Raw genomic sequence first — 16632 nt, forward strand, 5'->3', positions numbered from 1 at the left:
CGTTTCTTTGACTTTAGTTCATCCCGAGCCCCTCTCCCGGGGGTGCTTACCCCGGGCCCAGGCGCTTGCCATCGGCCTTCCCAGCTCAACCTTGGTCCTCGCCTGGGACCCGGGAGTTGAGCCAAAAGGGTGGCGCCTCTGGCTGGAGGGCACAGTCGGGGAAAGGGCAGGGCGGCCCCGCGCCACCTGGGAGGGGTGATCCTGATCACACTGCGCCCCAGTCTGTCTTGGAGTGGAAGCTACCTGGTCTGTCCCTCAACCCTTCGAGTCACCCCTTCCCTGGTGGGCCGACTCCAGCCGCAGCTGCTGCGCACGCTCCCGGGAAAAAGCCCCGGGCGGAGCCGCCTCTGCGCCCGGAACAGGTCTGAGCCGCGGCTCCCCTCCAGAGAGGGCGCGGGAGGTCCCGCAGCCGTTTCCACCTGCCGGGAAATCCGAGCTGTGCTTCAGCCTCTGCGGCTGCCGGAGCTCGCTCCTCTCCACCCGCCAGCCAGGCTCAGCTCTGCACGCCCCCCAATTGGCGCCCGCCAGCCCGAGTCACCTCTCCCGCGCCCCCGCCCCTCTCCAGCTCGCTCCCGCCCCCTCGCCCCCCCCGCGCCTCCTCTGCCCGCCTTCCTCCCCCTCCCCCTTCCCTCCTGCCCTCCCTTCATTCCACAAGTGTTGCTTAGCTCTCTCTGGCGCACTTGGCCAGCTGGAGAGGTGAGAGGGATCCTGCGAGCGGGCGCGGGGCGGCGAGTCCAGAGCCGCCGGCCGAGGGGAGGCGCGGACAGACCGACTCGCCCTTGCTCTCCGGCCCCCGCCTCCCCCTGTGGCCATCCGGACCTGCACCCCGTGCTTGCCCCCGCTCCTCCTCCCCCCGCCCGGCCGGCGCGCTCCTCCCCGACCGGCCCCTCGGCGCGCTGCGCGCTGGAGGCGAACGCGGGCTGAGCCGAGCGCAGTGGCCGCCGACCACCGAGCGCCCCGCGCCGCTCCCTGCATGTGCGGCCCGCGGCGGCTCGCAGCCCCCGGCAGCAGCCTCGGCAGCTTCGGCCGCGCCTCGAGAGGCGGCTGCAGCGGCTCCAGCGGCGGCCGAGCGGCCGAGCCCGGGCTGGGAAACACGATGCGCCGCGTCCTCCGGCTGCTTCTCGGCTGCTTCCTCACCGAGCTGTGCGCCCGCGTGTGCCGGGCGCAGGAGCGAGCGGGGCACGGGCAGCTGGCGCAGCTGGGCGGCGTGGTGGTGCTGGCGGGGGGCAACCGCTCGGGGGCCGCCTCCGGAGAGGTCGGTGAGGGCGTGGGGGTCTCGGACGCACCCCCGACACGGGCGCCCACGCCGGACTTCTGCCGGGGCTACTTCGATGTCATGGGCCAGTGGGACCCGCCGTTCAACTGCAGCTCGGGCGACTTCATCTTCTGCTGCGGGACTTGTGGCTTCCGGTTCTGCTGCACGTTTAAGAAGCGGCGACTGAACCAGAGCACCTGCACCAACTACGACACTCCACTCTGGCTCAACACCGGCAAGCCCCCAGCGCGCAAGGACGACCCCCTGCACGACCCCACCAAGGACAAGACCAACCTGATCGTTTACATCATCTGCGGGGTGGTGGCCGTCATGGTGCTCGTGGGCATCTTCACCAAGCTGGGGCTGGAGAAAGCGCACCGGCCCCAAAGGGAGCACATGTCCAGGTGGGCTGCCTCCCCCCACCCCCCCCCCCCCCCCGCCTCCGGGCTCTCCCTACTCTCTCCTCTCTACCTTCCTGGAGGCAATGGCGCTCCCCCCGACCCTCGCTTCTCCGCGGGGGTATGTCACCCGGGCAGCCAACTTGGGCTGAGAGCGCAGAGAGGGGACGCTGCGCTCAGCACAGGTGCGGACATGAGCGTGTGTGGGGGTTAGGGGGTGTCTTCTCCTCCCCCGCCCTCTTGCCGCCCCCTCCCGCCGAGGCTTGCAGCGGGCTTGAGACACACAGTCCCTGGGAACCCGTGGCTCCGAAGTCTTGGGCTTTGGGGAGGGGGTCCAGCCTTCGGATTCCAGATACTAGCCTCTAGGTAAACAGGGGCCAGCGAGCCCGAAAGGGAAGGGGGGCGTGTGTGAGCTCGCGCGCGCGCGTGTGTGCGGGAGGGAGGGAGGGAGGCAAGGAGTGTGTGTCGCCTGCAACTCGTACGACTCGCGAAAATGTGGCGAGGGAGGTGGAGAGTGCGGGGAGGGCGAGAACAAAAGCTGTGCTTGGAGCGGCCGCCTCGCTTTCTCCGAGCTGCCAGGTCCCTGGAATTGGGACCTCGCCACCCCTCCCCTTAAACCCCTCGTCCCCCTCTCCAGTCGCCACCTCTCCCTGCCTGGGGCAGCGACCTCATCTGCGCGCTGCCCCCCCTTGCCCAGGCTGGCGTGGCCTCCAAAGACCGGAGCCTTCTCCCCGCGCGCCTTCACCCCACAGATACTCTGATTCGTCAACTTCCCCTTTTGCCTTGTTCATTATGCAAGTCCCAGCACGAGCAGGTCTCAGCAGATGGGAGAAGGCATTTGGGATTAATGGAGCTATTTGCCTTTTGCTTTTTTTTTTTTTTTTTTAAGTATCTAAATCGATTCGCACAACCTAGTAACTTTGAGGCGGAACACGCAGACGCGAGGACGCAGCCCCCGGCCGGGGTGAGGCCTGGGGTTGGTGTGAGGTCCGGGCGGGCGGGGTTGAAGAGCGCCGGGTGGCCTGCGAACAGCTGGATGACTGGGGCGCCAGGTTTATTCTTTTTCCGAATATGGGCAACAGAGTCGCCTTGTGTTCCCCCCACGCCCCACCCAACACACACATTCACACCCCACACCTCCGGGTGCCAGTGCGCCCGCCTAAAAAAATCTCAACAAAGAGACCCACCAAAAATAGGCGAAGGAACATCACCACCTCACTAGTAATTATTTTCTACTTATACTCAGATTATCCGATTTTTTTTTTTTTTTCCAGATGGGAAGAATTTGGGGGAAGAGGTGAGGAAGTTCTTCTTGGTTTGGGTCAGTAGGGAGGTGTGGATGGATGTTGAGGTCCGGAGGCACAGAAGTAAGCTCCCAGGGCATTCAAGAAAGCCTGATCTACTAAAAAGAGTCAAGAGCAGGCCCCGCCCACCTCCCCGTAACCCCAAGGTGCCCGATCGCCAACCGCATGGGCCGGGTGGTTTCACTTCCCCCACTGTCCTCGCCAAGGGTCTGTATTAAGGTGAGAGTGAGACACGGAAGCAGGGCTGCGGCAGCGACTGTTGCCTTGGTAGGGAGATTCACCCAGGGATATAGGTAGGCTGCCTTGCAGATTTCGGCTTAATTCCTCTGCTGAAATCTCCTTGGAGCCTTTGCCTTGCAAACCAGCTCTTACAGGAGCCCTCCTCCTTGTTTGGTTGGGATGGGGGTGGAGAGGCATGAAGAGGGAGGTGAGAAGGTGGAGAGGGGAGCTAACCTTTGGGCATCTGTGGGAGAAAGATGCTAGCTTCAGGCCAGCAGGGACTCAACTTCCTGGTCCTGCCCCCTTGCAGCTCTGTTTACTTCAGCCCAGCAGGCTGCAGCCACATCCCTCTGCAGGTATCGGAAGAGGTCTGCTTGGAGGTGAAATCTAGGCGTACCCAGTCCTGGGGTAGCAGAGCCTCAACACAGGCTCTCCTTGCATACATTTTGGGAATTCCAGAATGGAGTGAAAGTATGTACTCCTGAAGAGAAAGGATGGTTGATTTTTACTTGCAACTCCTAAAGTATAGTTTTCAACCTCAGCTGATGTTTAGGGTCACCTGGAGTGCTTTTAAAAGAGTCCTCTTGCTGGGAGCCCCACCCTAGATGGTTCAAATCAGAACCTCTAGGGTGGGGCCTGAGCATCCATACTTCTGTATATCTCTCCAGGCTTTACAGTGTTCAGCCAATCACTGTCCAGGAAAAGGAAGTAACATTTGCTGAGCACAGTTCTGGGTGCCAGGCGCTATACTAGGGGTGTGTGTGTGTGTGTAAACATTCTCTCGTTTAGTTTGCACAGCGATGAGACAGGTGCTAATTTAATTCCCACTTACATAGGAGCAAATCATAGCTGAGGTTGGTGGATTGCTCAAGGTCACACAGAAAGTTGTGCGATCCCTAGTCCCCTGGTTTCAGCTGTGTCTGGGGCAGATGTTTTCAGTTTGAGTGAGCGTCAGAATTTGGGGAGCTTCCTAAAATGCACAGTCTTGAGTTCGATCCAGAGAGATACTAAATCCATCCATCTGGGCCTCGGAAATCTGCATTTCACCACCTCCCTGAATGGCTCACGTAAAGTGGTCCACACTTGGAGAAACACTGGTCTTGATTCGGGAATATTTTACAGGATTGAGGATGGATGAATTCATCCAGTGTGACTCTTACTTATTTACATTCTATTGCTGGTTTTCCCCGTGTGTGTAGCCTTTATGTGTATTTCTGTGGTGCTGGGGGCCGCCCCAAGTTCTCACCAAACGCATCCTGCTCTGTTGATCATTTCAAGTCCCAGCCATGGCAGTGGCCTCATCCACTTTTGCCTGCACGGGGCCATGGGATGCTTGGGTGGGGCCAGCACACCACGCTCGGCATCAGAGAGACTATACGGTGGCTTCTAGGTGAAATTAACCTGCTGTCTGCAGCCTCTTCATTTACTTTGTCTGCAGCTGCTAGGTCACTGGGATGTTCTTACCTCATCCGAAAGTATCTTCTCCTCAAAGACTTAACAGCACGTGCTGCTCCCACGTCACACCCTGACTGGTATTGATGACCAGTGTGCTTGTGTTTGAGGAGGTCAGTTTCTAGGCTGAGAGTCCTGGGCACATCCCATGCTTCCCTTTGGGCTGATTAGGACTGAAAAAGGGGAAAGACAGCAGTTCCAGGAGCGTGCATGGACCTTGCTTGTGATGTTGGGAGAACTGTACAGATGCTCATTCAGCAGCTGTAACAGCTGCCACATTCAAGCACAATTTATTGGAAGAAGTGACTGCAAATGGTGGCCAGCTATGGGTACCAAACCATGCAGACCTGTTTTGTTTGGCCTGCAAGGTATTTCTATTTATGTATTCTTATTTTTAAGTTTTCCTCAATTTGTTATTGTGAAACATTTTAAACATACAAAAAACTTGCAAAAAGAATAAACACAAAGTCCAGTATATCTTTCATCTAGAGCAGGGTTTCTTCCCCTTGACACTGTTGACATTCGGAGCTGGATAATTCTTTGCTATGGGCGCTGTCCTGAGCATTGCAGCAGCCCTGGACTCTACCCACTAGGTGCAGGTAGCACCCACCCCACGCTTCATTCGGGACAATTAAAAACATCCTCAGGTGTTGCCAAAAGTCATCCAGGGGCAAAATCACTCCCAGTTAAGAGCTACCAATTTAGATTGAACAATTATGAGTATTTTGTCCTGTTTGCTATCTCTCTCTTCCTTCTTTCCTCCCTTCCTTTTTTCCTTCTTTTCTCCTTCCCTCCCTTCCTCTCTTTTTTTCCTTTGTTTTTTGGCTGAAGCAGTTGAAAATGAGTTGCATACATGACGCTTCATCTTTGAATACTTCAGTGTGGATCTCCTAAGAACAAGGACATTCTCCCACATAACACAATTCCAGTATCACACCCAAGAAAAAGAACAAAAATTCTGTAACATCATCAAATAGCCAACTGTATTACTGTTTTCCCAGTCATGTACCAGAAATGTCTTTTAGAGCTTGGTTTCTCAAACCAGGATCCAGTCGAAGCTCACTGCCTTTGGCTGTGAAATCTCTTTAGTCTCTATTAAGTATGGTGTTTTAAAACCAGCTTAGAACCAATTGCCAACATTTAAAAACTGAGAGATTTCACACAGAAATCCAGATTTCTGATTCCTCTTGAGAAATCGATAGGTCTGGTAATATTGGACCTGCATATTCAAACAGCAACTGTTCCCTTTAGGACCCTCTTAGGTTTAATCTCCAGCCACCGCCCCCCCCAACCCCCCCCCCCCCAGCCCCATTCACTCAGTTATGTTACCTGCAGTCCCCAGAGAGGTCATCAGGCTGATCTTAACAGAAATGGGCTCAAGTCAGATGGCTCCAGATTCAGTCCCAGCTCAGCCACTTAATAGCTGTGTGACTCTGGGAAATTTACATCACTTCTCTGATTCCCAGGTTCTTGCCTACAAAATGGGATGATGAGGGTCCCTATAGCATAGGCTTTGTGAGGATTCACTGAGACTGGGCTTAGAAAGCTCTTAGAGCAGGACCTGCCATATGGTCACTGCTCAGTGACTATTGCCCTTTATCATCATCCTTATTACTGGAATTTTCTAACCCTTATCTACCGAAGTGGGTGAAGTTGTAGTCTGGAACTCTGTGTCTAGCCCTTGCTCTGCTATGACTGTTTAGCTGTGTGACATTGGCCAAGTCTTATAACCTCTCTGGGCTTGCATTTAATTTTAGCAGAAGGAGTGGCAGGTTCACAATAGGAGAGACGATCCATGTATGACAACATTAGATGCATTGCAAAGAGTTGGCCTGGGTGATATTGAAGAACACTTGCTGGTTTTACTATTTTGCCATAAGCTTGTGTGTAAATTCTCATTTAATTTCATGTCCCACCACAAGGAGGTCTGACTTATGACAGTCTGCCTTTCACAGAGGCACAGATTGCTTTCCAAGAGGATACACAAGCCCCTAGTGAGTGGAGGAGTTGGACTTCAGGCCCAGACAGTCTGAGGCTGTAGCACGGATCCTTGACTACTAGGCTGTACTGCCTTGGATCACTGAGATGCAGGACTTCAGTCTTTGCAGATCACAGAGAGGTGCTCGATGCCCTGCAAATAACAGTGCACACATCAGGGCCAGTTCACGGAGCCACTGTCAGATCAAGACTAGGCATGTTTTCTGCATCTGCCCCTGGCAGGGCCAGCCCCTTGGCAAAGGCATCGGTAAGAAATGACCTTGGGGCAGGAAGCTCTCTACACTCGAAGCCAGTAGGGAACACATGTCATTATTTTGTCCACCTTCAAACAGAATCTGAAATCCAAGTGGCAAATTATGTAGCACAATGTCCTGTGTGTTTTTCAAACATGCTTCGCAAGTGTTGGAGTCTCTTGCAAAGAAATGGCATCAAGTGATATATGTCCCTTCTTCCCTTGCCTTTTCTTTCTTATTCCAGCTTCCCTTCCACCTCCCCTTTTTCTTACACATTTATGGTTATCTCGTGGCTTCCACCAGCTCCTCAGGCTGGAGAAGCCCATGAATGCATATACTGTTGGCCATGGAAAAGTCTAAATTATTTTTCTTTGCAGAATATGTTTGCTTCTCTTTGGGTACTGAGTCCTTACATTTGAAAAATCAACTTTAACAACATTGCAAAGCAGTTATACTCCAATAAAGATGTTAAAAAAATCCACTTTATTGGGGTCTAATTTACACAATAAAATGCACACACATTATCTGTACAGTTTGATGAGCTTGGACAAATGTCTACACCTGTATAACCACTACTCCAGAAAGGTACCTGGTGCCCATTGCCCTTAGATCCTTGAAAAATAAATGATGCTTCTGGTAAAAGAGGAAATTCTCAGGAATCCCATTCAAGTGTTTAAAAGTCAGGACATAGTTTAGACCTTGGAACCCCTGGAGGCTATGAAGCAAGATGCTGGAACTCTGAGCTCTGTTCGGTAATGCTGGGGTCTTTTATTTGCTCTCTGTAATTGGAAAGAAAAGGGATGCAGCCTTTTCTTTTTGTTCCTCAGCTATGCCACGCTCATTGCTGCTTTGGAGTTGTGTTGTTTTGCCTCAAATTCTCTGGCTGGCCCCTCCTCTGCATTCAAGTCTCAGCTCAATGTCACCTGTCTGAGATGCTGTCCCTGACCCCACAGGCTTACTTACTAACGCCCCCTTCCTCGCCCCCTCCAGCCCATCACTCAATGTTATTTGCTTCATTTCACATTACAGTCTAAAATGAACTTAATAATGTACTAGTTTACTAGTTTATTATCTGTCTCCTTCTGTTATCTTTCACATTAAGGAGTGCAGGGATGCTAACAGTCTCTTCCCCATCTGTCACCTGCGTCCTAGTACGGTACCTGGCACATAGGAGTTCTGATTCCTGACATCCTGGTTTATATGACATAAGGTATCTCCTCATTCAGTCATTCATTTGCTCATTGATATATTCATTCAATAGGTTTTTATTGAGTACCTATGGTATACCCAGCCCTGTGCAGAGAGCTCTGAGAATGCAGCAGAGTGCAGGCACAGAGCTCATGGTCAAATGGCAGGAGACAGGTAATGTACAAATAAATATACAAGTGAAGTGATACTAAGTTGAACCTTATGAAATTGCCAATATTCCATCATCTTCAACCTCAAAAACGGCAATGTTTTAACATAACAATTTGGAGCTGGGTTAAGGGATATCAAGGAAAAGTGTAGTTTCTTCAATAAGGTGCCTGTGTTAGTTAGGGTACTCCAGAGAAACAGAACCTCTAGGAGATCTATCTATTTATCTAGCATCTATCTATCTATGTGTCATCTATCTATCTATGAAGAGCTTTATGCAGAATTGCCACACATGTTAATTGAAGCTGGGAGGTCCAAAATCTGCAGAGTCAAGGTCCCAGTTTGAGTCTGAAAGCCTGTAGGTCACCGTAGAAACATGAAGAGCTGACGTCCCAGTTTGAAGGCCATCAGGCAGGGAAATTCTCTCTTACTTGGGGGAGGGTCAGCCTTTTGTTCTATTCTAGCCTTCAACTGATCAGATGAGGCCCACCCCATGGAGGGCAATCTGCTTTCCTCAGTCTATCAATCTAAATGTTAATCTCATCCAAAAACACCCTCTCAGATGCATCCAGAATAATGTTTGACAAAATCTTTGTTCTCTTCAGCCAAGTTGACACATAAAATTTACCATGACATTACCTTTAGGATCTTGCTATTCAGATTGTGGCCTGTGGACCAGCAGCATCTCCATCACCTGGGAGCTTGAGCAGAATCTCAGGCCCTGCCTCAGACACCTTGAATCAGAATCTGCATCTTAACAAGACCGCGAAGGTAATCTGAATGCACGTTCGAGTTTGAGAAGCACCCGAAGTATGTGCCACACATAAATACCAATTCCTTGGGCATTTGTTTGGCTTGTAGTACATAGTTGGTTCTTTCCACTAATTCACTAATTTTTTAAAACACATCCCTAATTGTAACATTTTTTTTAGCATACACCCCAATATGTGCACATAGAAACAAAAATTATTATGTACACTGTAGCATTTATTATTTTTTAAAGTTTTATTGAAGGATAGTTGATTTACAATGTGTTAATTTCTGCTGTACAGCAAAGTGATTCAGTTTTATATATATATACTTTTTCATATTCTTTTCCATTATGGCTTATCACAGGATATTGAATATAGTTCCCTGTGCTATACAATAGGGCCTTGTTGTTTAGATACACTATAAAGCATACATAAGAACAGAAATATTAAAGTGAGCTGAAGGTGAAATAAATATTTACAATTTGTTGCCAATGGTGCTGACTTCGTGCAATCATTAGCTCATCTCTCAAAGCCTAATGTGTGTTGAGGATGAAGCTCATCATTCATAAATAAATCCATAGTTTGAATAGTTTTCCTGAGAGCTTTGATTATTTTTGGCTGACTTCATTTTGATCTGAATAGGCCATCATTGTTTTAACCTTGTGAGAAGCTGTTGAAGAGGAGGGGAGAGTCCAATCTGTCCTTTTCCTGTGCTTGTGTCATCAGTATTATCTCCAAGCTGTGGTTTTGTTATGGGGGACATTTTTAAGCCCCATGTCCACGTAGTGATGGTTAGCCTAGTAAAACTAGATACTTTGCCTGCACATCCGCTTTAGGGGTGCACATAACTGCAATACAGGTGATGCAGCCTAATGATGGTGCCACTGCTAGCCACCCTCCTTGGTCCAAGACTCCAGATTCTCACCATCTGACATGGATATTCCAAATGAGGGCTCCGGCATCAATTCACATACTAAATTTATTTCTTATTCTTAGTGACTAAAGACCATACACAGAAGTTCTCATGTTTCCTTCCCCCATGCTAAATTATTTTAGGCAGTCCCTGAGTGAATGGACCACATCTTGAAGACTCCTTGTCCAGGATGTGCAGGCTCTAAGAATCCCTGTCTTCACTGCATGCTCTGGGAAGGGCTGCCTTGGAAAAAGTATGGCTTGGCTTTTAGGTGAATTTCATGAATTTTGGCACTCAGAAGAAGCCCAGGGAATCTGCCGATGGCAGTGCTGACCGAGTTCATGGATAGACATCCTGAATATTTACTTTGCTGTCCTCTTGAAAGTCCGAATATTCTAGAATTTTGGAGAGACTCCTTAGAGAATCTGTTGAGATCTATGGCTTCTTCTTCAAGAAAAACGCACAAATAAAATTTCCATTCAATTCCAGAGGAGTTCAGAGATCCCCTGAAGTTCATATAAAGAGCCTGTTTAAAAGTGAAAAAAGGCAAATTAGGTTTGGGAGGCATCTATTCTACGTTTCAAACATTCCTTCCCTGCAGCCCCTTTGAGTTTCAGGCCTTGCTTACTGCACAGAGTAGGAAGGAGCCTGGGCTCTGATTTCAAAGACACTCAGATTTGTATCTTAGTCCCTCCACTGATTAGCTGAGTTAACTTGGGCATTTTTTTGTTTTGGAGAATGGATAATCCACACCCTGTAACATTATCCCCCCTTGTTTGCCATAATCCAGCTTTATTGGCCTTCTTGCTTGTCCCTCAGATACCTGAACTCTTTCCTGCCTCAGGACCTTTGCACTTGCTGCCCCTCTGCCCAGAATGTTCTTTCATCGTCTTTATGTGACCAACTCCTTCTACTGCTCAGGGCTGTACCCAAATATCACCTCCTCAGAAAGGCTTTTCCAGACCACTCCATCTCAGTATATTTAGGATTAAAAAAAAAAGTGTACAGGGACTTCCCTGGTTGTCCAGTGGTTAAGACTTCACTCTCCCAATGCAGAGGGCCTGGGTTTGATACCTAGTCAGGGAACTAGATCCCGCATGCTGCAATGAAGATCCCTCGTGCCGCCACTAAAACCTGGCGCAGCCAAATAAATAAATATTAAAAAATATTAAAAAGTGTACAATTCAGTGTTTTTTAGTATATTCAGAAAGTTGAGCAACCATCACCACTGTCTAATTCTAGAACATTTTCATCATCCTAAAAAAAAACCCTTCACTCATTAGCAGTCACTTCCTATTTCCCCTCCCACACCCCCAGCCCCTGGCAACCACTAATCTGCTTTGTCTCTGGATTTGCCTATTCTGAACATTTCATGTAAATGGAATCAATTCACCTCTCTGAGTCTTTGTTTACTCATCTGCAAACATAGAGTAATAATCCTCATAAGATGTTTACATGCTGCTTAGTTGAATTAAAGTATGTAACGTGACTAGTATAGTGCCTGGCTTACGGTAAGTACTCAGTAAATGTTACTTATTGTTAGGAATAGTGGGCCATTGCTGTACATGAAGTGTTGGTATCTAGGGTTAGTCATAAAGGGGAACTAAACTTGTGGGGTGCAGACATATTACATATATTCATCATTTAATCCTCTCAACACCTCTATAAAGTAGGTAACACTGCTATTACATCACTATTGTGAGAGGCATGTGAACCGTTCTGCGTGAGGTCCTTATGTAATCTCTAATTGCAGTGATCTTACTAATGTCTTTTTTTCCCCTCTGCCCCTCAGTAGAATGGCAGCTCCATGGAGGAAGGGGTCTTGTCTTTTGTTCATAGGCCCAAGTATGTGCCAATCATTGTTTTGAATGAACAGATTTAAATTTTCTCTTCTTTCAGGGCCCTTGCAGATGTCATGAGGCCACAGGGCCACTGCAACACTGACCACATGGAGAGAGATCTCAACATCGTGGTCCATGTCCAGCATTATGAGAACATGGATACCAGAACCCCCATAAATAATCTTCGTAAGTACAGCTGTGCGATCCATTCCAGTCCTGTGTGGTGACCCAAGTGGTGGTCACACCACCCCAGATTTCATGGTGTATGTTTGGGTCCATGAAGAGCTTCTATTTGTTGAATAAGAAGTTTTATTTTATCTCTTCTGGATCAAACTGTGTTTGGCATCCTCAGATTTCACTTGGTTTGTTTCTCTGTTAAAGAGTGGCCCACTTGGTGAATTTCTCATGTTTGGTTCTTCTATTAGCAGAACCACTTGGGTGGTTCATCTTGGTTGATCTGTTAACTAATGGCCCTCTTGGTGGGTTCATCATGGTTGGGTACCTAGTTAACCAATGAATTACTTGGTTGGTTCATCTTAGATAGTAAATCTGTTAGCCAATAACCCATTTTGTTGGTTCATCTTGATTGGGTAATCTGTTAACCAATGGTTCATTTGCTTATCTGTCACCCTCCTGAGGTAGACCAGTTGTGTCTTTTAGGTTTCATGCTGCTTTCAGTTAACAGATACTGGTTCAGAAGAACTAGATTTATTTTTCATAAAACTAGAGTTTCGTAAATATAATCCACAAACTCTTTGTGTGTGTATGTGTGTGCGTGTGTGCATGTGTCTGGAGTTTTGAGTTGTGGTTATGTTGGTTTGGGGTGGGTGTGTATGTGTGATTCAAGAGTAGCAAATTGTTCCATTGTTCTTCCAGGAAAAAAAAAGCTGCATTTGCTATTGTGTTTCAATAGGTATTCTTTAGCTGATGGAGCATAGTTGGGGATCTTAGTATGGTCCCAAAGATTTTCTTTCCTTTCAAAGATCTGTATATACAACATACATTATGGAGCTGGTGCACTGAGAACAGGGAGTGGGGAAAACAAAATGGTTTTGTTTTTGACGGTAGTGTACTACCGTGGTTACTCCTAGCAATTATGTTTCAAGTAACCACCACATTAAAGTAATGTGGAGGGGTTGGTTTACAATAACAAAAGCCAGACAATTTAAAGGATGCATTCAGTTGTGGCTGGAGGTTCTTAAAAACAGAAACATTTCTGGCAGTGCACATTTTTCTAGTCTGGGTCGCCTTTGCTAAAGCTGCACGAGGAGCGGCATTGGTGTTTTATTTGCTGAATCATACTTTTGGACTGGTTGCAAATTTTCATGCTCAACGGGTAGAGGAATAAGCCTGTGGAATTTGACATAGGTGATGAAAATTCTCTGATTCTGCATGGTGACAGTTGTTCATGGCCTTGGAAATGTTGCTGTATGTTGGCAAAGTCAATCTGTACATGGTTTGAAAATGGGTTACTAAGTAGGTCTTAGGTTTCATTATATTAAATAATCTGACATTATTTATTTGTGAACTGGACCATAAAATGATATGAGAAATAGCCACATTTTAGAGCAAAATACACCAGCCATTGGAAGTTTTATGACCAAATCGCACAGCCCTGAAAGATATGGTAAATTGCGCCAACTCTGATATGGCAGTCATATCCAATTCTGGTTTTGATGGAAATGAGCACATTCTCCTTCGGAATGCACTGGGAAATAAGTTGAACCTAGGTGTATGTGAGTCCCAAACATCATAAGTGAGTGATTGTGACCATGAAGTAGAGAAAGCGGAAATAGTGTTGAGTCCCTGGCTATAAAAGGCAGCCGTTGAAAGTTTCTCATTTGAAGTTTCAATTTTTAGGATGATTTTGAATCAGCACTTGAGTGGAATAACAAAATCATTGAAGGCACTCAAATTTCACCATTCCATCAGGCAAAAAGGGCAGGCGACATTAATGAATCTTGCTTTAGTAAGGAATTAAAAAAATATATATTTATCTTTTTGGTTGTGTTGGGTCTTAGCTGCAGCAGGTGGTCTCCTTAGTTGTGGCATGCGAACTCTTAGTTGGGGCATGCATGTGGGATCTAGTTCCCCAACCAGGGATCAAACCCAGGCCACCTGCATTGGGAGCGTGTAGTCTTAACCACTGTGCCACCAGGGAAGTCCCTTTAGTAAGGAATTTTTGTTTAAAGTTGTACTGAGAATAAATTACTGTTCAGAGATGGGTGTCTAGGTACTGAGCAATTCAATAGTCTCCTGTGACAGGCTAACTTGGTTTATTTATGATTCTTGCTTTTAGTCTATATTTGTGTTTCAGTAATCAATGGTCTTTTTATACTAAGAAAAAAAATGTGTCTTGTAATATTTTACTGGGTAGAATTACACCAGAGCATTCCTGGCAAACTACAGGGGAGAATTCCAGGTGTTATGTCACAAACACTGCATTCTCATAAGAATTACCACAAATATTAATTTCATATAATTTTGCTAGGTTGGTTCAATCCTTATTTCCAAGTGTTTTTGGGACTATCTGAAAATAGGAAGCATATAGCCTTTCCACAGATTTACATTAATAAGTTTAATTGATATAACAAGTTAATTCAGTAGTTGGTAGTGATTGTGTTTCCTTGTAATTACATGTTTGTCTTTTGTTGACTTACAGGAGCTCTTTATATATTGTAGACATGTGGGAAAAATTTGCATGTTCAGAACAAAGAATGATTTGGGAAGTTCATTGAGAAGATAGGACTAGATAACTGATATTTATCAGTTATTAAATGTTCAAGAAGCCAAACCGTCACCAGAGCCCACTCTGACCAGTAGAGAACTAGGAGAGAAGGAATTCTGTCTAATAACCAGAAAGTAGGACCAGATCTTGGTACCAGAATTAGCATGCACCTATTGAATATAAAACCCTTTTCTGGACATTGTGGGAGCTACAAAGATTTACCATTACAAAAAACGGAATGAAAGATGCATCTACTTGTGATACAACAAGAAGGGACACATCGTGCCATTTTTAGGGTGTTCTTCACTAAACATTCAAGTTGCCAGATTTGACTGGAAATTCGATAGGCCCAACTTAAATGTTATTTTCATCTCTGTGCAATTACTCACTTGACATTGCTTTAAGAGAATAATCATCTCCATATATTTATCTCTCCTCCTCTTGATACTAAAGCTAGATCACTTTATGATCGTTCCCTTATGCTTTGTTAAAATGCTAAGAGAATCAACAGTCAGTCTGGAAATCTGGATATTTGGAAGGAGGGGAGTGGAGAAGGACTAGGGTGAAGGCAAATAGGGGGCAGAGGGCTTCCATATGGGGAAATTTTTTGCCAACCTTTATCAGTTTTGTGAAGCTGATTTTTCCGGTGATATGCAGGACTTGGCTTTTTTATTTGAAGATGGATTTTTCTTCAGCAGATGCTGAAGGGTCTTTCCAGGCATTCAGTGATACTGCCTAAAAATATTTAGTCTGATAATCAAAAGGTCTTGGACCTCTTTGATTAACAGGATGTAGATTCAGATGAGATAGTGGTTTTCTGCAAAGGCTCCTAGGCTTCTGTGTAATTACAGTTTGCTTTTGAAGGCACATTTTGTTCTCAAGTGCTGTGAATGTGCTGTCTCCCCGACCCCAGCCTCCCTGCCTGCCAATGACACCTCCCATCCCTTTTGAGAGTCCAGGGTAAATGTAGGCTCCCTTTGGTGTTAAGAACGGGATGAACCTTTTTTTTTCTTCTTTTCTTTTCATTTTTGGCTGCGCCGGCGGCTTGTAGGATCTTAGTTCCCTGACCAGGGATCGAACCTACGCCCCCCACAGTGGAAGTGCAGAGTCCTAACCGCTGGACCGCCAGGGAAGTCCCTAGTGTTAAGAATGGGAGACGTGAATGAGGGGCTGTGGGGACACCATATCACCTGGATCACTGTTTCTCAACTTGTTTGTGTTAAAAGCACACTTTTTTTTGGAAATAAAATTTTAATTTGGGAATAATTGTATATTTATAGAAAAGTGGCAAAGATAGCACACAGAGTTCTGTATATTCCTCAGCCACTTTGATTTTAACATCTTACTTGACTATAGTATGGTCAAAACTAAGAAATCAACATCAGTATGTTATTTTTAGCTAAACGGTAGATATTGTTTGAATTTCACTAGTTTCTTCCCTAATGTCCCTTTTCTGTTCCAGGATCCAATCCAGGACACTACATTATAGTAGTATAGCCAACTTGATAGTAGAATTTTGGTTGTGCAATATTGGTTAATGATGTGGTGAAGGCTGGAATCAACACTGAATAAGTCAGCGGCAATTACAAAACCTTTATTGCCACAATATAAAAAGTGTCTCCCAGTGTCTATGAAAACATCCATGTTAAATTATTCACCTGCTCACTGTTCGAATGGAACCAGTTGCTGTCCTGACTGTGCTCTCACATATACTCACGGGACAAAGGACCCTCACATTCCATACAAACATGCAACCCCACTTTGGAATGGGGTTAGTGTTACAGTATTTATTTCACGGCATAATCTGAGCAAGTGAGATCTCACCCCAAACTCCAGAGAAATGCTAACTTGATATTTCAGGACACAGAGTCCATCAGAAAGACCAGATTCTTATTCCAGCTTCTACTCACACCCTCTCCTCCCCCAGGACCATTCCCAAGTGGCTTTACAAGTAATCAGATGAAAAGCAAATCCACGATTTAGTTTCTGAAGAGGTTGTACAGCTCATACCTAGGGCCAAATGGATTTCCATTCATTTGTCCATATTTTACCAAGGCACCCGGGATGTCCCATACTCGACTTTTGGAGATACTGGAAGGAATATTCCCAAATACTTTTTAAAAACTGGAGGAATTACCAACAAGGACCTACTGTATAGCACAGGGAAGTTTCCTCAATATTTT

General features: G+C 46.6%; 1 protein-coding gene across 1 annotated transcript in view; it reads left to right on the plus strand.

Annotated features, from left to right (window-relative positions):
• The first annotated feature begins 920 nt into the window (after positions 1-920).
• SHISA9 (shisa family member 9) overlaps positions 921-16632 on the plus strand; it is a 292672-nt gene continuing 276960 nt past the window's right edge. The window contains exons 1-2 of the mRNA XM_032606481.1: positions 921-1659; positions 11780-11907. Of these exons, the coding sequence (XP_032462372.1) occupies positions 974-1659; positions 11780-11907 (814 nt within the window). The 5' untranslated portion in view covers positions 921-973. The remainder of the gene's footprint in view (positions 1660-11779; positions 11908-16632) is intronic.

This window comes from Phocoena sinus, chromosome 15, assembly GCF_008692025.1.
Source record: "Phocoena sinus isolate mPhoSin1 chromosome 15, mPhoSin1.pri, whole genome shotgun sequence".
NCBI classification, from domain to species: domain Eukaryota; kingdom Metazoa; phylum Chordata; class Mammalia; order Artiodactyla; family Phocoenidae; genus Phocoena; species Phocoena sinus.